At 52.2% G+C, this 21,967-nt stretch overlaps 2 protein-coding genes across 12 annotated transcripts in view; both read right to left on the bottom strand.

Moving 5' to 3' along the window:
* Positions 1 to 1,026, bottom strand: part of PRRC2B (proline rich coiled-coil 2B) — a 43,733-nt gene extending 42,707 nt beyond the window's left edge. For 6 of the 11 annotated variants that reach the window (XM_015879016.2, XM_015879023.2, XM_015879021.2 and 3 more), the window contains exon 1: positions 892 to 1,024. The gene's annotated coding sequence lies outside the window, so the exon portion shown is untranslated. Of the gene's footprint in view, positions 1 to 843 lie in introns of all 11 variants that reach the window. The other 5 variants (XR_001558669.2, XR_001558668.2, XM_015879017.2 and 2 more) reach the window with 3 other exon arrangements.
* Positions 1,027 to 12,108: 11,082 nt separating this feature from the next.
* PLPP7 (phospholipid phosphatase 7 (inactive)) lies at positions 12,109 to 21,663 on the bottom strand. Its single transcript, XM_015879153.2, has 2 exons — positions 20,534 to 21,663; positions 12,109 to 12,959 (listed from the first exon to the last, which is right to left on the bottom strand). The coding sequence occupies exons 1-2, from the start codon at positions 20,982 to 20,984 to the stop codon at positions 12,595 to 12,597; spliced, it is 816 nt and encodes a 271-aa protein (XP_015734639.1). The 5' UTR covers positions 20,985 to 21,663; the 3' UTR covers positions 12,109 to 12,594.
* Positions 21,664 to 21,967: the final 304 nt, after the last annotated feature.

Genomic DNA, 21,967 nt, shown 5'->3' with positions numbered 1-21,967 from the left:
GCATTTCTTTATCACGTTATCATCCCCAATACCACTGACAAAGACATGAATGTTCAACAAGCCCACCCCGATCAGACCATCCGAGCCCTTCTGACGTTCACAGGACAAAAACAACAACAAGAAACCCGCAGAGCAAATCAAAGCAACTTTCCTAAGGAGACCCACAACTCCCAGACCTGGTCAGGTTTGATTCCACAGACGAAGAGGTTTGTCGGTATTGATACAAAAAGCGCATATTACGCTTGCTCACATCCACAGCTGCTGAACAAACCCTGCACGGCTCTGAACGCACCCAGGGCCCATCTCAGAGCCACCCCACAGCAGCCACGCTCCAAGAACCCAAAGCACCTTTACAAACCCACCCACAACTCCCCGAGCACCAGCACCAACTCTCTCATTCCAAACCCCCCATCCCCCCTTCTCACCAAGCAACATTTCAGCTCTCCCAATAACCCTTTCACAGTCTCCCGCACCACAACAAAACAACCCAGAGCCTTCTGATTGCCCCCCCATCGCAGCCTCCCCCTCCTTGTTTTGTCGAGACGAACACAACAGCGCGACGAAAATATCTTTGTGTCACACCCGATGAACCAAACCAGCCGCCATCCTCACGGCCTCCCCCCAGCTCGGGCAGCCCCCAGCCCCGCGGCCTAAGCAGCCCCACGGCCCGGCCAGGCCCCGCAGCCTCACAGCGGGGGCGGCTCGAGGACAATGAAGCGGCTCCAGGCCCGGGGTGCCGCAGCCGCTGGGCCCCGGCTCCATTTTAACGCTGCCTCGTCCCACCTTCCCTCACCCTCCCCTCCCTCCTCCTCCTTCTCCTCCACCCCCCCCGTTCCCACTCACCGCCCCGAACATCCACGGCCGCCGCCGCCTCCGGCCCCCGATACCCACCTGCGGGGGTGGCTGGGAGCCGGGAGCGCCTGAGGAGCCGGGTATGGAGCAGTGATGGACGCGGGGCGAGGCGGATGGCGGCGGATTGCGCGGGGGGATGCGGGGCGATACGGGTTCTCGCTGCCGCTCCCTCCTCTCCCTCCTCCTCCTCCCCCGGCCCGGCCTGTCAATCCCGCGCGGGGGGAACCCGCCGCCTCCCTCCTCACAGCGCCGCCTGCAGAGCTCCGCCGGAACGGCGGCTGAGGGCCGAGCCAAGATGGCGGAGGAGGAGGGGAGAAAGGAGCCGAGCGTCCGCCTCAGCGGAGCGAGACGGGAACAAGCGGCCTCGTGAGGCCAACGGTCCCACCTCAGCCTTGAGGGCAGCGCAGTGTGAGCAGCATCCCTGGTTTGCTCTGAAAATGCTGTAGGAGTCGTCATGAAACACAGTTCTCTGTTCAAGGCATCTTAAACCTTGTGAGTTGTCATCTCAGGTTCCATTTCTCCCTTTATTTCTCCATCCCTGTCCTCTAACACTCTTCTAACACCTGAACCTCCCCCGGTTATATTCATCTCTCCCTATTGCATGCTCTGATGCACCAGCTGTGGATTTACAGCTGCTAAATACAGGTGCTTCACCTCAAAGCTGACACTAATGTCTCAAACCTCTCCTCAGTTTGAGCCATCTTGGAGATATCTTGGACAACCAAGCCTGCAAATATCATGAAGGAATACTGGATCACCCCCTTAAATACGTGTTATACACATGTGTGTGTGGGTATATCAATATATATATGGAATAAACACCTGGGCTCTTGCCCAGAGGAACTGACTTATTCCAAGTTCACCCTTTGATCCAGTGTGCTGATCATGAGAGATGTCAGATCTCAAACACACTGAGAGTGATACAGAGGGAAGAAATGCAGGAACCATTTTCAGGACCATATGTGTTGTTCCTACGGTTCATCTGCACAGCTACTGAAGTTGCCAGGAGCTGAGCTACCCAGAGATGCACCAGACTCATTGCCTGGCTGTTGGATCCCCTCTATCTCTCTATATCAAAATATCTCACTGCTTTGGCATCTCTTCCCACCTTCCCCATCACATATTGGGGTTATCAATACCCTCTACCTTCTCTCCTTACAGAGGAGCTCACCTTTCTCCCTGCTCTACTGACCTCCCACTGCACAGTATTGATGAGCCATAACAACAAACACCCAACAGCATTATTAGTTGCCCTTCAGAGGCTGGGCACTGTGGGATCCCCTTGCTTTCAGTGACTCATGCAGCCACCTACAACCCAAGCCACTGGCAGGTGACTCACAGACTTGTCCAGGTCAGCGCTATGCACACCTGCTGCTGTAATAAGCAGTTCTCCCAAGGTCTCTGGTGTATCTCCAAGGCAACGATCCAAGGCCAAGGGAATTGATGTGCCAATTAAAGAAAACGCTCGTGCAACCTGTTGTGGAGATCAAAAGGACGCAGTAAGCAAATGAAAGACAATTCCACATTCATTATCATGTGTGTACGCTGCGGCTCCTGCAAACTGATGGCTTCTCCAGCATGCTGAGGCAGCTCCATGGAGCTTTGTCCAGTCTTATGGCACAGGACTGCACTGGGAATGGGCTTCTTTGTATAATCTAAACAGTGAAAAGCCACCACCTGTTCCCATCACAGAAAAGAGTGTCACCAACACAGCTTGGTTTGTGGGGAGGCCACAAAAGCCTTGTCATGAAGTGACAAATTCCTGTGCCATTCTAGAAGTGTCCCGCGGCGCTTTTCACCTGCCCGTGTATAAATCAGAACTGGTTTCACTGGTGGAATTAGACCCACGGCAGATGGCAGTGAGTAGGGTGAGGTAGAAATCAGCAAACAGGTTTTGCCAGGTTGAAGCTCAGTGCACAGCTCTGTGCAGGATCCGTTCTGCTGCCCACTCTGATTTCTGACCTCTTCCAGAGAGCTGAGTGAATTTCCCCCAGACATGAGAGTCAAATTCAACCCCCTGCTTCCTCTTCCCAAGATTAATTACAACTGAATGCAGGAACCCTGCTGTGTGCTTCATTCTTCCACTAATTAAGAATCCTGTCAAATAGAAAATAACCACTGCAGAGGGCTCACAACCCTGGTATAAGGTTTGTATCTGCAGAAATGTCTTGTGCTCTAAGGCTTCCTAGAATTAATTGAATTACTATTATATTACGCTTTTTCTTCAAACGTTTGCTCTACATCTATAAACCCTCAGCCATGGCTTGCATCATTCAGGCTGGTTTACAGCAGTACAGACCAAAGACTCAACAGCAGTTGAGTTCATCCAGTTCCTATTCTCATTCAATCCTCAATGCCAGGGAAGGATGGACTCACCAGCTCCTGTCCCAGTGAGGCTGGGGCTCCCAGCCCATCTGATTTGCTGTTTTATTTCCTAGTTATCCCAGGCAGGAGCAGATCCAAGCAGCTGTTGCTCCTCCTAGCTGCTGGATACGGTAAGGCTGTTCCTTTATTCCTTTGTGGCCCATGGGAATGGCAGGTTCTGTATACAAACAGGATGCCATCGAAGTGTTTCCATTTGCTTGTCCTTGTTAAGTCTGCAGACTTACACCATCCTTACTGAGCAAATGCTGGCTGCCCAAAGGACAAACCCAAATGACCATTGAAGGCACTAAAAAAAGGAAATCATTTAAAACAAGGCTGATTAAAAGGAAGAAACTATTTTTCCAAGGAGAAGTGGATTGCTTTCAGCTGCCTTTAGTGCTGAGCGTTGCCTGCAATGAGAACCAAACACCAGTTGCCTGATACTGTGCATATTTTGGAGGCTCTTCATCAGCCATCACTTCAGCTTCTCCCTGGGTATGACTGCAAAACAAAGCTTGAGCTTCTACTGCTCCTGGCTGGGTGATTTTCCCTTCAGCTGTGCTGTTCAAGTGAACAAGGCTGTTCTTCATCCAGACCTAAAAGCTGAAGCTCCTTTTTACTACATCCACTGGGAAGCCTTTCCACAGCCGTGGCTGCATAAACAATATCTGCCAAATCTCCCTTTATTAAAGGATCTGGAGAAGGGAGGAGATATCAGAACCCAGTTCTTTGGCATAGGATCCTAGTGAGCACATCTCAAAGTGCAGAAATATTTCCGAGACACTGTGTGACTGTTAAACCAACTTGTCAGACTTCCATAGCAATTCATAAGCAGGCCTCTGGATTAGGTAAACATATGGGCTTTATTTTGCTCTAAATTGAAGATTAGCAATTGTTCCAAGCAACTCAAGAGCCAGACCTCTGGAGAACCAATGCAGATGCACTGACAACAAAACCCTTCTCTTTAGAAAATGCTATTACATTCACAACCAACCTCGGGGACAAACAGCCCAATATTTCAGGCTGGAAATATGAGCCGCCAGATCTACATGGACAAGGAGGTTCAAACCTCCCAGAAATTGAGCACATGAAAACCCAGTTGCCCCAAATTTATCATAGGCATTTTGAGGAGTTGGATTTGACAACCCATATGGTTCCTTTCCAACTTGGGATATCCTATGATTTGCAATACCTAATACTCAATTGAGACTTAAACTCGCACATAATCTTGTTACCTTCAAACCCTACAAATGACTACAGATGTGGTAGAGATACAAGTTCAGGGAGGTGTTTGGGTTCACAGCTCCAACTTTCCATCACAGCCATCCAATCCCCCCCACTCCATGTGCCGCAAGACAGCTGTTCTTTCACAGCTCAAAAATATCTCGCTTCCCGCTGCCAAAGGGAACTAGCAGCTGCCTCTGAACGTGATGAAGCTAATGAGAATGAGTGATTTTGTTAGAAATGCTGTAAGCAAGCAGGCTCTGAAAGCACAGCTCTGATCTGCGATGGGATCAGCGCAGCCTGGCCAGCGCGTGCATCTGGCACAAGCAGAATCTGAAGTGATAACCTGTGATTAACAGAGGCTGAAATGATAACTTGTGATTAACACAGGCTGTGGGATTCACCTCCAGAGCCCCCAGGAAAAGGTCATCGTTTGGAACAGCTCCAGAGCTTCACCATTCCTTTTTTTCCCATGGAGGATTTATGAAATGCCACTATGCCTTAGCGAACCATTTTTCCTCCTGACTACATTTGCCCCTTCTGCCTCATGAGAGCTCACAAAGTCTCCTGCGAGTTCACTCTGTCCTTTAATTATTAACGTGATTCCTAAATATTTCAGCGGGAGCTGAGCATCTCTGCCAGAGAAGAGGCAGCTCAACCCAAGAAGATCTAACCTGGAAAGACCACGACCTCTCGACATGGAATCCTTTGGGATTCCTGCATGGAACATGGGGTATCACGCCTATGGGGGCACAACCGAACTTGGGGTTGACCCACCCACGGGGCTCTTCTCCCATCCCCGCAACCCGGAGACATCCTGCCGCGTCCCCACTAGGGGGAGCGACAAACCCGTCCCCTGTGAGCCCATGGCTCGTACTTAGGGTGAGGAAACACGGGGCTGTGGGAATGGGGCTGAGGAAGCTGGAGGGGATGGGGAAGGAGAGGGAGAGACCCGGGAGGGAGGAAATCATAGAACGGCTCAGGTTGGATGGGATCTTAAAGATCAAATGAAATGAGGGAGGGATGAAGGAACAGCAGGGAAAGGTCTGGTGGGGAAATCTGTGCTGTCCCCTTCTCCAGTTCTGGTCCACATCAAGGACAGGGACTAGTTTGTACTCTGGGCTTAGGGGAGCAAAGGAGAAGGGCCAGGGATAGGGGGGAGAGATGAGGCCAGGAGGAGGATAAGCCATGGATGGAGCTGCTCCTCCCAGTGGGGCTCTGGGAGCTCCTCTAGGGCTCGGCAAAGATCCCAGCTCTGCCATGAGCCACTGAGCCAGGAAGGACACAGCCAGAGCAGGGAGAGATCAGAGCAGTTTGGGATGCTGTTCCTAGTACCAGGAATAGTAACCCCAAAAAATCACGGTGACAAAAGCAAAAACCTGAGGGATTCCATCGGAGCGTTACGGAGTAAAATCCCAGCAGCTGCAATGGTCCAGGAGCAGAGCAGAAGAGAAAGAAGAAAGGAAGTGATGCTCCAGCTGCAGCCAGGGCTGCTCCATGCCTGGAGACAGCAATTGGCTAATTAAAGCCTGCCCAGGGAGTGCTAATTAATCTGGCTAATAAGCACCTGGCATGGGAATCACTGCCTGGCTCACTTTCCAGCTGAAATAGCCCAATCCTGGCTGCATCATCATTGGGGTATTGCTGTGCTATTCTTTCCCCTGGGGTCTCATATCTACCTGTAGGGCCCCTAAGCGCCTTTGTGCTTCTTATGCTTCGTTCTCACAGCCCTGCCAAGTGTGGGCAAAGGAAGACCAAAGCAGTCCAGCAGAGGCGCAGACTGCAGTGCACCCAATTGGCCATAGGGGTCAAGTACAGCTGGAATCTGCAGTAGTGTGGGGACCCTGGTGTACCCCAGCCCTGGATGGGCAAGCAGGTCTGGTCCAAGAAACCCAATTCTCCTCAGCCTGTACTGGGCTGGTTTAGGTAATAGAAAACAGAGGTCCTGGGGCAGACAGAGGTGCAATGAGGCTCATTTCAGCAGCACCAGGAGCTTCTCCTGTGCTAGCAGGAGGCATGAGAGGCCTCAGGGGCTGCCCAGAGCCCTGACATGCCTTCTGCCCAGCCCTGTGGGTGGGGATGGGGTGGGAAGGAGCCCCCTGACCTTGCCCAGGGCACACATCTTGCCTGGCCAAGGAGCAGACGGGCAATGCCAGGACTGGCAGGCACTGCAGCAGGAGCATGGCCAAGGGGTTATTAATAACCTGCTGAGTCAGGGGGGGCTCTTGGGTTTCAGGATCACAAGATACAGGCACCAAGCGGCTCAGATGGATTCCCCCCCAATTCCTGCTTTCTACACTGACAGGGACAACTGGGAAGCCAGGTGGGGGCTGATGTTGGATCTGGGTGCCCTCAGGCGTCACGCTGCCTGCAGGGCTGCCCAGTCCCATCCTGATGGCCCAAGACACCCCAAGAGAGGGACACACAGCTGCTGGGATGTGTTTGGATCGCCAGCTCAGTGCTCGGCCCCATGAACTACAGCAAGAAGTGGCAACTGGAGCCCTGCTGCCTATCAACATAACTGGATTACATTGTAGGGAGACAAATGAGTACCACGGCCCTTTCCTGCAGCCCTTGCTTCCCTGTAGGGTCCTCTCTTCAGCCCCCAAATAGGCTGTGATGGGGTTGCTGTCTTGCTGCCATCCAAAGGGATAGAACCAGGGACATTACTAAGCACAAGGAGAACATGGAAGATCTTGCAGACACACACATTATTCTGCCTAATTGCAAGAGTTTTGTGGGGTTAAAAGCTGCAGGTTAGGGGTCAGATGTCCCAGAAAGTACCTGGCTGCCACAATGTCACCTGTGCTTCTGCTGGAGCCCTCAGCCCTGCAACGTGGGCAGGCTGAGCTCTGCTCTGGGATGGCAATTCCTTCTGCTTCACAGTGGAAAAGCGCTCAGTGATGTGGAACTGATTAACTTTCCGATGCAGCAGCCTGTGGCAGCTGTGTGCATTGCCAAGGTGCAGTTTCTCCAGAGGCTGCTGTGTGCCTGGAGCAGCAAGAGAGACCTGAGCCCAAGCCCTGCCCCAGCAGAACTCCTGGCACCCAGCATCACTGTCTCTATTTCTACTCAGGACAGGACCAAAATACCCCATTGCACCCCTCCGCAGCAGCTGCTGGGGACATCACACTGACAGCATGGGCTTTCCCTGTCCCCTCTGCTGTCACAGCTCTCAGCCTCCGGCGCCTGCAATTGCTATTGCTGTCACTGCCACTTGCAGTGGCTGAAAGAAGTGAAGTGCTGAGGCTCTGCTGCGTTCTGCACCCCCAGAGAGCTCTCGTTCCATGGTATTGGGCTGTCTGAGCAGCTAAGCCCAGCTCATTCCAATTAGCCCGATAGCTCTCCAGTCTATCTACCTTTATGGACATGTTAGCATCTTACAGCTTCCCACGCTGAGCCTGGATGGAGGAGCAAGCAGGAGCAGTGTGGTGCTATGCAGATATGGCATTAACCCTCACCATGCCCCTTGCTCAGTGCTGAGCAGACAAGCACAGATAATCCATATCAGAGGGACAAAGCAACCACATGCAGCCGGGAGCAGCCCACTGTGTCAACCCACGGGCTTTCAAGGAGCTCATAGCTTTGGTTTTAAACAAATGTTTTGCACTTTAGGAGATAGTTAAAAATGGAGAAACCCTGAAATCTTGAAGCCTTGTGGGTCTCCTTCCTAAATGGGTGCTGCGTCCCAGCAGGGCCTGTCTGTAGGTCCATGTACCTCCCTTGGATTGTAACTATCATTTACCATTGCGATGCATTCCAGCACTTAAGTAAGCTCCTTGAGAGGGAGAGATAAGGTATCAGCTTTCCTGTTCATCTTGCCAGTCTGTCTGCAGCAGATAAGCAGGTTGGGCAGCAGGAAAAAGGTTATCTAGAAAGGAAACGGAGCAACGGCCACTGTTATTACAGGAGGCTTTGAAAAAAGGAATGCCACCAGGAATCCTGCAGCCCAACAAGCCCTTCCCGGCGGGATGTGATTGATGGTTGGAGCCCAGCTGCCTTCCTTCCAGCTACAGGCATCCTCCCATCAACCCTGTGCTCCCATGGGCAGAGTGCCCCAAACCTGTTGTTTTCCTTTGTTCCGTCCTGCCCTGCACCTGCTACAAAGCTTGGGGTTGCTGTAGCATCCCTTATGTCCTTGGGAACCTCTCTTCCACCTATCACAGAGCAGTAGGAGAGGGAAGGGAATCTGGACAACCCCCAGCCTTTCTGAACCTGTGTATCTGCTTGGGACAGGGCAGCTAAGCCACACTGGGGGATCTCATTTAATTTTGCCAGCTCCCTCCTGCCTGCCTCCCAAGTCATTCCCTCCACATGCTCCCCTATTTCACCGACTCCCATTAATCTGTGTTCTACATAACCCCTGGAGTGTGCTGGCCAGAAAGGCTATGTATGCATTGCTGTGCTATTAATACACATCTTTAGGTTTAGGATTTAAAGCAAATCAAACCATCTTGCAGCCCAGGGAAGCAAACCGTGACAAACCAGCACTGGCAGCTTGGAGGTGTAAATCCCAACGGGGACAGAGCATCCTCACAGGGCACCTGCACCCAGATGGCAGCAGCAGGTTCCTTTACACCACGTGTGTAACTATTGCACAGCTCTTCAGCTGGAGAAAAACACCACCAAATGCCCTGAGGGTGTTGATCTCTGGGCAAGCGTTTCACTAGCATCCATCACTGCAGCTCTCAGCTCCAACTTCATTGCTCTTATTTTAATTAATCTCTGCAGGTCTGGCTTTTCAGCTCTGCAGAAGCCTGTTGGTCCTGTGAGGAGCTGAGAAAGCAGACAGGGCCCTGGAGATGATACAGGGGGGAAGGAAACTCAGCGAGGACAGGGGGAGAGCAAGCCAGAAATTTGGCTAGAAATAAAAGCTAGAAATTTGACTGTTAGAAATACTTAAACCAGTTGAGATCCCAGCACAATGCCCAGGTCCCCAGATCCATTCCTATCCACCCAGCAGCTCAGAGTAACAGCAGTGCAGGACCCAACCACCCCCAGCAGTGAGGTGTGATCCCACTCACCCAGTGCCCACTGAGCCAATTGGTTTCTATGCTGCAATTAGCACTTCATCACTTCCAAGCTCTAATTCCTCCCAGCCAGAGATGCTTCTCCCGCTCAGCACCAGGGCTTTACCTTGCTTTGGGGGCTGGAGGAGCATCTCCCCTCGTGGCCGCTCAGGCTACAAGAGGTTAAGGATTTTATACAACTCCTACGATTAACTTTCCCTAAATCTGCAATTCTTCCCTGCCATCTATTTTTATAAAAAGAAAAGGGGGGGTATTTACAAGGGATTTCACTCAAATAATGAAATAAATGTGATCAGCTGACGGATTCTTAATCCGCTTTGACTCTTGCATCCCGGGGAATGACCGCAGGGTGGATCTTTGCTGACACAGATCCCAGCAAGGCAGGGAGCAAAGCACCCTTTGTGGCTGTCCAGCCCTGGATGGAGCATGAGGTTGGGAAGCACTGAGTGCTCCTTTACCTGGTGGACATTGCCTTGCATTGATGCTGGAGGAAAAAAACCTTTTGGTCACCTGCTTACCCACAGCTGCTGTCTGTGTCTCTGTTTCAGGTTCCCTGGCTCTGTAGTGTATACTTATGGGAAAGGAAGGAGCCCTCTTGTGCCTTTAGGCTTTGCCCAGTATATTCCATTTGTAGCCTGGGAATGACACAGTTATCACTTTAATGTAAAAAGTCAGCTGACAGTCAGTCATGCAGCTGATCTCCCTGACTGGGGGAGAGGTCTCTGAGCAGGAGATTCTTCAGAGTCTGCAGCTGCTGGGGGAGCTGGTTAAGCCTGTGGGTCCCTTTGTCACCCCAGAGAGAATAAAAGGGATGAACTAGAGCCAGAACCCCACAATCACAGGGAGATCTTGTGTAACAGCCTCCCTAATGCTCCTGAGCCCTCAAATCCACAAACCCTCTCCCTTGGTGCCAGCCATTGCCTGTGCTTCCCTGCCTATCACAGCCTTACCCAAGGGGCTGTCACTCTGGGGCTGCAGAGAGGAGCCCCCAGCAGCCCTGGGCAGCCCCACAATCTCACTTATCACAGAGGTCACCAATGCACAAAGTGTTCAAATAAATCTCATACTTCAGCTGGGGAGCGGGAGCTGGGCAACCCAGCTGTGATTCCCACATATGCCCACAGATATAATCCAGATTTGCTACTTTCCTAGGCACCTCGTACATTTTTTTTCCCTCCTAATTGTAATCCCTTTTAGCTGCTGAGCACCATCAGCATTAGGGTATGGGGAGGAGCTGCCCATGAATGCAATTGCTGTGGCTCTCCCAGCTGCCTGAATGCATGCGATGCTGGCAGCAGCCCCCCCGAGCCCCTGTTTTCCCCCATAAGCCTTTTTCCTTATTCATCTATTAGGTGAACTGAAAGCAGAAGACGCCTAGAGCCACCTGGCTGCAGCCCCCCAGGAAGAACTGCTCCTTCCCAAATCTCTTATGGCTGAATCTGGGGGCCTGAGGGCTCAGGGAAAGCACTCAGATTCCTGAAGATGCTCCAATAATTGACACATCTCCTTCCCTAACACCTCCAAGGAGGGAGAAGCAATCCTGGGGCTGGAGCCTGGCTTAAGGGACAGCTGCACTGCTCTCCTTGGGACAGGCAGGATCCCAGGGCTGGGAGGCAGAAATGACAACCACAAAGCTCAAAGCCCAGGGAGTTTTCCCTTCTTTTTCTGCTGTCGTATCCTCCATGCCTCCAAACACTCAGGATCCATCCCTGTGGGTGCAGCACAGGATGCTGGATCCCTCCCAGCTCCCAGCACAGCCCACAGCAGGGTGGATGAGCGGTATTCCCAGCCTGGAAGCCAGTCTGCCTGAGCTCTGGGGACACATAAGGACACGGCGGGGGGGGGCAGCCCCATGGCAGTTCCCCGCCATCCCTCACTGTTGCCATAGTGACAGAAGCTGGATTTCACTGCAGCAATGCTGGTACCCTGAGCACAGCAGGGAGAAAGAAGCACACCAGGCAGGCTCAGCATCAGCCATGCCATGCCTCCCCAGCACCTCCATGCTGTGAGCATCAAGGTCTTAGGGCACTTTGAACTGGACCCTTCCTCTGGATCAGCAAGATGCTGAACCTTAAAGGACGTGGAGCCCTCTGCAATTCCCACTCATGGGCTCCAGCCTCAGTGCAGGGCTCTGTACTGATTTCCCAGCTGGAGACACCTACCAGGGATAGATTTTTCCATTTATCATCTCTTTGTATTAATTATCAAAGAGCAACAAATGTTAGTGACATACAACAGTCATTATCCGCATGCTGCCTCCTTCTCATCAGCCTGCCCTGGAGCAATAGGGCTCCCCAGGGTGCTGGGATTGGTGGGAGCTCAGGATCGGATTTGCTGCCTGGCACTGCAAGAGGGAAACTACCAACAGTAGGAAGGCTTTGTGCAGAACTGGGGTTTTCTTACCCATGGTACATGACCTGGGAAGGGAACAGTTGGTTTTCAAGGAGGAAAGCAGCAGCAATAATAGAAAGCAACAGCACCGTGTCGGTGCATCACGCTCCACATTCAGCCCATCAGAATGCTTCACAGATATCAATTGGCTCTACCTTGCAACCTACACACCCCATGGTGAACCCAAAGCTCAGATCCACCCTGAGATGCCCTCTGTCCCTTCCCACAGCAGAAGAACCAAGCTGGGCAGGATTTTCACCATTCTTTATTATCTATGAAATGCCAGCAGGGTCCTGACCGTGCACGAGACACAGTCGCTTGGCTTGCAAAAAGAAAAAGCGCTATGGCCAAAATCCTTTAGCCTCCAGAAAGTTAACAGAGGAGTCCTCAGGATGCTCTTAGGCGCTGCCCATGCTGAGGACAAACCCAGGTGAGAGGTGAACCATCCCATCGAGGCAGGCGGAGCTCATTTCTCTCACCTGTGAAGCTTAATTTGATTGCTGTCCAAATACAGTTTGAGAACATGGCCAACAATGTGGATATGGCCATTGGATGCTAAAACTCAATCCATTACAAGAAACTTTCTTTTCCAGGCAAGGAAGCAACATTAAAAAACGCCACTACTCATGGAAGTTACAACTGTTTCCAACAAACAACAGGTAAAAAAAATACCAGGAAGGGGGACTCAAAGTATCTGCTGGTTTTGGGTGGAAAGGCACCGAGTCCCCCGCGTTCACCAGATGGATATCAACATCTGACACGTGTTGGAAGACATCCATATCAACTCCACCAGCCTGAACTGCAGGTAGCCAAACACAAACCCAGAGAGCACATCTGTGATGTGGTGCCGACCGATCATGACACGGGAAAAGCCAACGCAGAAGGCCCAAATGACCAGCAGGATGCGGAGTGGGATGGCCAGGACCAGGTGGTTGAGTAGGAACTTGGACAGCATGGCAGCACGGCTGGCGTGCCCGGCTGGGAATGCGTAGGTGTCCATGGTCAGGTAGTCCAAGAGCCCAGGGCTGATGTCATACGGACCTTTGCGCTTGGCCAACTTCTGCAGCCCAGCCACGATCATGATGTCCAACAGCAGAGCTGCAAAATGAGACAGAGGCAGAAGTCAAGGGCGGTTTGCAATGCTGAGCACGCAAAGGTCATCGTTGCCCTTAAAGCAAGGCTCAGGTTCAGTTCTAGCCCATCAGCTGCAGGTCACCCAGCTGGCAGCTGACTTCTCAGCTGAGCACCGCTAGCCCCACTGCTCAGTGTAGAAACCCAAACCACAGAGCGCTCAGCACCAAATGACTTTCAAACAGCTCTGGAGCAAAACCCCTCTGTACTTCACCCTCTTTCCCTTCATCCCATCCCTCTAGCACCAGCCTGGCATTTCCACTCCCCAACCAAACTCCTGCTTTTCCTTCCTAGACAAAGGTGAAAGGCAGATGTGCACACAGAGGTGGTCGGAGCAGAGATGCTTCAATAATACTTTCATTCAAGGGATGAATAAAATGGACCTTCTAGGTTAGACACTCATCAAACAGTGACCAGAAAGCCTCATTCACTCGTGTTTCTTGAACTGAAGGCATGCTAGCACCAGAACTGGGGGGTTAATTTGCTGTTACTAGTTAAAAAGGAAGAAAAAGAACCAAACTTAAGTGTGCTCCATTGGGTGTTTTTCTGTACTTCCCCCTACACTTTCTGTTCCTTCATGATGAGGAAGCAGACTCAGCAGCCTGCCCAGCCCCAGCTGGGAGTGCAACCAGCACCCGTCCATCTGCAACACACACACGCACACACAGACACACTGGTTGAGCAGACAGACGGACACTTGGGGCTGTTGGTTGTGCAGTGAAGAGGGCAGAGAGGTGGGATTAGGGGAGCGGGCACCATAGTTTTAAGCCTCTTCCACCATGCATGTACAGGCAGCATTGAGCTGAAAGCAGCAAAGACACCAAAGGAAGGGTTTGATCTTGTCCATTACTTCTTCTATGCTTCACCCCCCACCCCTAAGATCCAGAATTTTCCCTTTAGCCTGTGTTAAGAGAAGCACTTCAAGCCCATCCGATCACAGAAAGCACTGTTAGCATCCAAAACTTCCCTACAGCACAAACCAAACAAGCAAGCCCTGCCCATCTGTGACAATTCCAGCATCAGAGATCACCTTGGTAAAGTAAATAGCCAACATCTGGCATCAGATGGACAGTAATGAGCTAAAAGCAAGCCCCCTGGGTAGACATTTTATATCTATTAATAAGAGAAGGAAAACAATTATCTGCCTCACTCCTACCACCACATGTTAGGAGCCCATTAGGAGCAGAGAGGTAAAACCTGAGCAGGCAGAGCACAAGGAGAAACCCACAGCACTGCCTTAGCAAAACCAAGTCAACCTCAGGCCTCTCCCCAGAGAGAAGCTGAGGCAGCTGATGTCCTGGCCCTGCCAGATCCTCTGTCCCAGCCCAAGCTGTGATGACAGCAGGGTGAAGGGCTGTTCTTGCTGCCCATGGGCATCACCTGCCCATGCTGGAGCCAGGCAGCATCTCCTGGGGACGGAGAGGGCTCCAGCTGAGATGTTTTCAGAGATGTTTACATAAATATCTAAACCACAGCTGAAAACGAGCCTGGGTGCAGTGCTGGGGGGTAGAAAAACAGGAGGAAACAAAAAAAACCTTTGGCTTCATCTGTTTCCACAACCCTGATCCACGTGACACGGTGCACGTGAGGCTGATTGCTGTGCCCAGACACGTGGCAGAGGAAAAAGGGGGTTCAGTGGGAGCGGCGTGCCCATCCCTGCCCATTTCAAGGCAGGGCAAGCCAAGCAGCAGCTCAGTGCCCAGCGCTCCTTAAGCCAGCAGAACTTTGACCCCTGCCTCACTGTGCCAGAGGCCACTTATAGAGCCCAGGTTGGCTCTGAAGGTGCTTGCTCAGGTTGGAAAAGACCTTCAAGATCACCAAGTCCATCCCCAACCTAACCATACTCCCCTAACTCTCACAACCCACACATCACCCTCACTAGGAATCATTTCCTTTTGATCCACAATTAGAATTCCCCCAACATTTGCTTTGAACTGGAGCAGTTCAGTTATTACATACAAGCCCTATCCTACTGCTTCTGCAAGGAGCTTCCCAAACCTCCTGCAGGCATCAGGCTCCCTGACCTGGAAAATGAGCCATTTGCAGCCTTGGCGAGTTGACACTAATGAAAGATGCAGGTTTCAGAGCATCGTCACCCTCACTCCAGAGCAGCCAGATGAGCTCCACTCCTCTGGAAGTGAACTCCTCTCCTTCACTTTCTTCCCCAAACGTGGCACTATTAGGTGCAGGGACTGACAAAAGGCACAGATGGCACGACACAGCCCCTGCATCAGACACTGGGGTGTTTTGGGGAAGGTTATGTTTTGGCTGAACAAGCAGCAGAGGGTTCTGGCCTTGGGTTGAAAGGCACACTGGGCTACATGGCCATGGGGAAGTGAAAGAATGGCAGAAATCAGCATTGTGCAATTAATTAACAAATCCAGTGACTGATCCCATCACCATTCTGCACCCAGGCTGGCCTGGGCCCTGCTGCTCACCCACGGCACCTCCGCTGCTTCTGCTCCTTCCAAGGAGCTGTGGACAAAGCTGCTCACCCATCCTAATGATGCCCTATGGGGCAGAGCCATGCTCAGCCCTCTGCAGCAGCCAGCAGCTCGTGTCCCTGCCCAGCAGGGCAATGGGAAGCTGCTTGGGAGTGACAGACACGGGCATGACTCATTTCCCTTGTTTATTCCTCCTCTTCCCATTCAGCAACCCTCGCACTTCTTTTCTCTTTCAATCTGCATTCAGACTGGCGAATATTTTGCCTGCTTGGTTTTAAGCTTCCTGCAATTCCCCGAAGGCTTCACACAGGGATTCAGGGCTTGCACCATCTCCAGCACCAAACAGCCAGGACCTGACCTCAGTGCTGACCACAGGGGCTGCTCAGCCCTGGATCTCAAAGAGACCTTGCAATCCATGGAAATATCCCCCGTGTCTGCTGCAGCCACAGCAAAATGGGCCCCAGCCTGTCACCAACTGTCCTCTACAAGCAGGGACACTGCAGGCTGCACGTCTGCCCTGCAGTGAACAGAATGCACTTGTCATAAAGCACGCAGGAGAGGAAGGGAAGGGGGAAGGGAGCTGGGCACTGTTTGCTGCCCGAAGCTGCCTGAGCTCACCCAGGAATATAGGGTAAGGATGGCACCTACCAAAGGACCAAGGGCAGGAAAATGATGGGCAGATTAGCAGCCAGACGTGACAAGAGGAGTATTTAATATCAGGCTGGACCTGTGTCTGGATGGAAGCAGGGAGTGGATGGGGGCTGGAAACACTCCTGAGCAGGGAGCACACACAGGGTGCCAGCCCTTGGGCTACTCTCTCGTCTGCTGAAATGCTATCTGCCCTGTCTAGCTCAGAAAATCCCCAGCCTCACAGTGGGAAAATGAAAGGGAAAAAATAGACACATCTGGCCCCAAACCATCTCTGGGGCTCTCAGCTTAGCAAGCTCTGCTGCGTCCGGACTGATCCATCTGCCAGCGCAGCTCCCTGTCCTCTCTGCTGGGTCTGGGCTGCTGAGCCCTGAGGCTCAGCGGGATGAGTTTGTCTGTACTGCCTGGGCATTTAATCTGCTCGGTGACCTTTAGCAGCAGCGGGCTGTACGCTCTGAATTTTCACTGCACAGATTCCAAAGGAAAGCAGCTCCATGCACAAAGTCACTCTGTACAGCTAGAGGAGGGTCAGCGGGGTCTTGAGTGACCCAGGGAAGGCATTTCTTTCTCCATTTCCCCCCTAAATTACCACATTCCTGGCTGCTTGCTCTTGTGTGGAGGCTGCACGATGGACTTCAGAGTTCTCTCTGTCTGTATTTATCAATTCATATATATAGGGCTCATGATAAAGTCACCGTTTTGCAGGGCACTGTGCCTCAGAGTGTTATGGCTTTGTTCCCAATTGGACTCATGCTAGGTCTGCATCTACGGGGAGAGCATGGACTGAATTCTTGCTGACCTCCAGGCCTGTAGAAACAGCCCTGGCCTCCTCTCCTTTCCTCCTTCTGAGGTAAGCAATCCATCCTCAGCCCGCAGCACTGCTTTCCCTGATGGTGATAAATGCTTGCTGACAGCACCAAAGAGCCGACCCACCTGCCAGCAGCAGGATGCAGAGCCAGCTGGTGATGGGTGAGGGCTATGGCCCATGTCACTGTGACCAGAGCAACCACCAGGCTTGGTTCTTCCTCTTTCCAGCACGCCAAGACTTTCAAACCCCTATTTCACAAAGCTACGACCAGAGCAGAACCAGGTATTTCAAATCAAGCACTATCTAGTGCAAGTGTTAACCAACCAGATCTCCTCCTGCAGCCAGGGCACGCAGCTGGACCACAGCTAACCACACAACATGCCAGTTCTGCTCTAAACACAAGAGATGGACCTCACCAAAAGCACCACTTTGGGTAGATCACCATATTCCATCCCCCCCGTGCTCTGAGAAGGTGCCCAGATCTGGAAAGCCCATCAGTCTAACGAGATCGGTCTGTTTAGTTTAATGAATAGGAGGTGAAGAGGTGACTTGAGCACTATCCAAAATATTGAAAGGCAGAAGGGATGTTGGATAAAAGAGCTATTCAGCTGAAGAGACAATGGTGTGCAGAAGCAACAGAGGGCAGGGAACAGTCAAACTAAGAGCAATGCACTTGTGAGAACACCTACCCCTGCAGCGATACAGAAATGGCTCTGACAAGTTCAGCGCCACTCAAAATCTTACCTCTGATTGAGTGTTTGGGTTTTTTCCCTTAGCAAATTGAACGGGAATAAATTAAGGGTTGTGCTACCGCCTGTATTTTGCCGTGGGTTAGATCAATGATCCAAATGTTCTTTGCTGGCTTAGCAGCCAATGAATCATTACATCCGGATCCACGCTCTCACCAGATGGATCAGAACCAGAAACCAAGGTACTGCTTTCCCTCAAGAGCTTAACAGAGCTTCTACCTGGTTCTAGAGAAGCCCCAATGATTTCAGTGGGAACCTCATATCTGTTTTCCCTCTGAAACCCCAATAGTGAGGTTCAAATGGTTTTCTAAGCATTTCAGTTTCCATGAGATCCTTGTGACTGCAGAGAACAGCCTGACTGGCCCTGAAATTCCAACAGAGGCCACACAAATAAAGTGAGCTTTAACTGGGAGCTTTCCCAAGCTCTGGTTTTTCTGCTGTGGCAGAGGGGGAGCAGACTTTCCTCCTGACTCTTTCACAGCCAGGGCTGGCAGTACCAAGGCAGCCTTCCTGAAAGCACATTCTGGCAGAGGGATTTTGACAGTGGGCACAGATAGCTGATTTCTTCCATCTTTTCAGTAACAGGCTGAGATCGTGCTTCTCTGTTTGGCATTTGCTGGGGGAAAAAAAAGATTACGATGAGGAGGAGAATCAATAAATTCCATCACAGATGACAACTGCGGAGGGAAAACATTGCTGGGGGTTGCTAATCAACATCAGCAGCCAGGATGGATGGTGTGTCCCAGGGAGAGAGGTCAGAACCCCTCACCCTAAATGCTCCCACACTTCTTGGCACAGATCCTACCAAGATCCTCCAGTGCAGTTCCCCCCCTCCATCTGCAGTGGTGCTTCTGCCAGGTTCCCGGTCCCATTTCAGCAGTCTCCTGTCTCCTCGCCTTGAAAGCCTGATTGCAAATCCTAAACAAGTGCTCTATGATGGGCTGGCTCCCTGCCCAGAGACTGCATCAGAAATTCTGCTTGATGTATCAAACCCTGAGCAAGCCAGGGGGAAGGGTGGAGAGCCAGGGGAGGTAAAGACAGGGTGCTGCAGACAACCCCAGCTTCCCTGCTTCCAGGAGCCCAGGAAAGCACCAGCAAGTTTCCCTTCTCCCTTCGACCTGTCCCCATTGATCTGATGGATTTCAACCCTAGGAAAACAATAGCGAGAAGGAGCCAGGATGCCAGATGCAGCAACACCATCACACCCGTCCTGTTCCTCCTGTCCTGTGGGTGGTGTGGGTCTGAGCCACAAGCTCCCCTGCTGAACTCCATCATCCATCAGCAATGCAGGTTATTACAGCAGTAGCTGCTCTGCTATTAGGAGCTCCTGACTGCAATCTCAAATATCAATCCAAGGCCACACTTGCAGAGGATCCTGTTCTGCACAGCAACACGAGTCCTGCTGGGAGAGCTCTGCTGAGAGGCTGCAGGCACCTTGGTCAGCGCTCCGAGCCTCGGAGCAGCCTGAAACTTGCTTGGCATTTGGCCTCCGCGACGGCAGTGGAAGAGCAAGAAGGTTTTCCTTGGTTTTAAGCCAAAAGTGGCGTTAACTCTCCTTAAAGATCTCAGAAGGACTCAAAGAGGTGGGTTTTCAGGCTTCGGAACTGTCAGAGCCTCTCAGGTCAAGAGACCTCTGGAAATTGTGCCGGCTGATGTTGGCTGCCTCCTATTTCATCCTCGTGCCCTTTCAGACGGAGCTTCTTTTCTCAGCGAGGGTTTGACCCAGAGCACTGAGCAGCCTGGGGAAGAAGTGCTGACGTTGGCAGGCCCTGCATCACGCCGATGCTATTCTGGCTTCCTCCCCACCATGGCGTCCCTTCATTGGATGTCACAGCACGAGGACGGCCTCTTCAAAGGCAAAGGGGAGAACAGGGAAGCTACAGCTGTGCTTTTCAAACTGGTTCAGCACAAGCTTTGCCCTCCTTGAAGGATGAACTACTGGAAAAAGAACTTGAGCTGTGCTGCAGCACCCGTACAGCACCCACTACTGAGATAAAGCCTTGCTATGACCCCTCATAGTGCTCCCTGAGAAACAAAGGCCTAAATCTAATGCCTTCAACCCCTGTGCTGATCGAAAGCAGGAACTCTCCATGCCTCTTTCTGGAGAGGGTGAAGAGCTTGGGATGAGCACAGCCACTATCACAGGGCTGCAGGCCAAAGGCAGCAGGGAGGAAAGAGGAGGACCTTGGGGGAGATAGGCAGGGTGGGCTGGGGTCTGGATGTGGGGCCTGGTGATGGCTGGGATGTTGGCTGCTCTAACATGATTGGTCACAAATAAAGGACCAGCAGGAGAGCCAGAGAGATCAGGGCTGTCCTCATGGCCACCAGGTGAAATGAGTGCATGGAAAAGGGGACAGCAGCAAGAAGGGCCCTCCTGGGATGAAGGATGTGAGATCAAATCTCATTAAGGAAGGAGACAGGACTCCATCAGGCTGCTGAGCTGTGGAGCCAGGGTCTGCTCAAGAAGGAGCAGAGGGGATGGAAATGTTTGTTGCTGTTTTTCCCAAGGCTCTGATCCACATATCAAATTTACAATATTCATGTTTTCCCCAACCCAACAAACAACCAGGGCTGATGGCCATAAATCAACACCGCGACCTCTGGCATCCACCTGCACTCACAGACACTTTCTTGGCCCAGCTGGACCAACCCAAGCCTTGTGCAGGGCTGCTCTGTGGCTATGGCCGGCCACCAGGATCCCTGCACCCTTACTGACAACATCCATCACCCCCAGCACCCAGGACCAACACGGAGCTGCCAAGGCAGCCGATAAGCACAGCAAAAGGTCACCGAGCACATCACAGTGGGAGCAGCCAGAGGAGGAGCCCCAGTGCCACCATCCCTTATGACAGGGGCTGGGCAGTCCCGTTGGGATGGAGCTTTGCCACTCACCTAACAGCAGGTTCATGAGGACCTCCTGGCCCGCCAGCGTGCTGCTCTTCACCAGGCAGATGAGTGTGCCTGCGATCCAGGGGATGCCGTGCCCCGTTATCCCCAGCAGGTTGATCATGGAGCGGGCACCCCCCCAGGACGAAGCTCTGTTGGCACACACCCCCAGCCTCTTGGACATGCAGATATCGATGGCCAGCAGGGAATTGAAGGCGATTCCCTTGAAGGAGGGGTTGAGCTGCATGCAGTCCTCTTCGGGCAGCTGCTGCGATTGCCTCCGCTCCTTGGGGTTGCTGTTCTGGGTGCCGGCCGCCGCTGTTTGGCCGCTCTGCTTCCTGCCCGAGCTCCTGCTCTCCTGGGTCCCTTTTGGGGGCTGGTTCAAGGAGAGAAACTCAGCCCTGTTGAGGACATTGTTCCTGTCTCGCGCTCTGGACCGCGTCTGGGATGCTGGCATTGCAGTCTGTCTCTAATTGAACTGCTTTGCAAATACCGGGAAGGAGAGAAATCCCTCTTCTCCCTGCAGAAATCTTCCCCACGCCCACCCTCACAAAGCTGTGAATATGGGAAGCTACGAAGGTTCCCCTCTGTTGCAGTTGCCCCCAGCACAGTCTGCAGCTGTTAAATATAGAGTAAGGAATGCACATGGCTGTTTACTTCATGGGCCTAGCAAGCTTGGAAGGAAAATTAATGCCAGGCTTGGCAGCCACTCCAGTGCCAGGGAAAAAGGTTAAACAGCCAATAGATTGGAAGAAGAGGAGGGAAATGCTTTGTGCCAAAGGTTGGTTGCTTCTGGCCTGGTCTATTTAAATCTGCCAATAGTTTATTTCCCAGAGCTGCAAGGGAAACTGGGAGATGTAGTTTGGGGGGGGAGGGATTTCTCTGTTGTTTTTTTTTTTCTTGGTAGTGTAATTCATGTTTAAATATCAGAGCATCGTCATTGGAAGAGAGAATCAGTGCTGGGAGTGATCACAGTGCTCCTATGGCAGTCAGTGCAGCCTCCAAACTGGGCATCACACGGGGACTTCCCTGCAAAGGGCACAACCTGGATCCCTCCTGGCCTTCTCTGCTCTATCTCCTCCCCACTGGGGCACCCTCGACAATGTTTCCCCCTCCCTGATGTGAAAACCTTACGAACACCCCCATCCCATCCCATCCCATCCCATCCCATCCCATCCCATCCCATCCCATCCCATCCCATCCCATCCCATCCCATCCCCCGGCTCAGCACACATCCCTGCATGGCATCCATTGCTGCCCTGCCTCCAGCCGTAGCCGAGCAGCACCTGCCTTCTGATTAAAAGAGACACTGCGTCGTTAATGAATTCCCATCCCCCTGCCCCCGGCGCTCAGCCTGCCCTAAATACTGCACGTGTTTCTGCCATGTCATCCCGCATCGCATCGCAGACCCCGCAATGAGAGCAGGTGACAGCAGTGCCC

The sequence above is a fragment of the Coturnix japonica genome, chromosome 17 (assembly GCF_001577835.2).
Source record: "Coturnix japonica isolate 7356 chromosome 17, Coturnix japonica 2.1, whole genome shotgun sequence".
In the NCBI taxonomy this organism is placed as follows: domain Eukaryota; kingdom Metazoa; phylum Chordata; class Aves; order Galliformes; family Phasianidae; genus Coturnix; species Coturnix japonica.
This window is presented reverse-complemented; position numbering and strand designations above follow the sequence as displayed.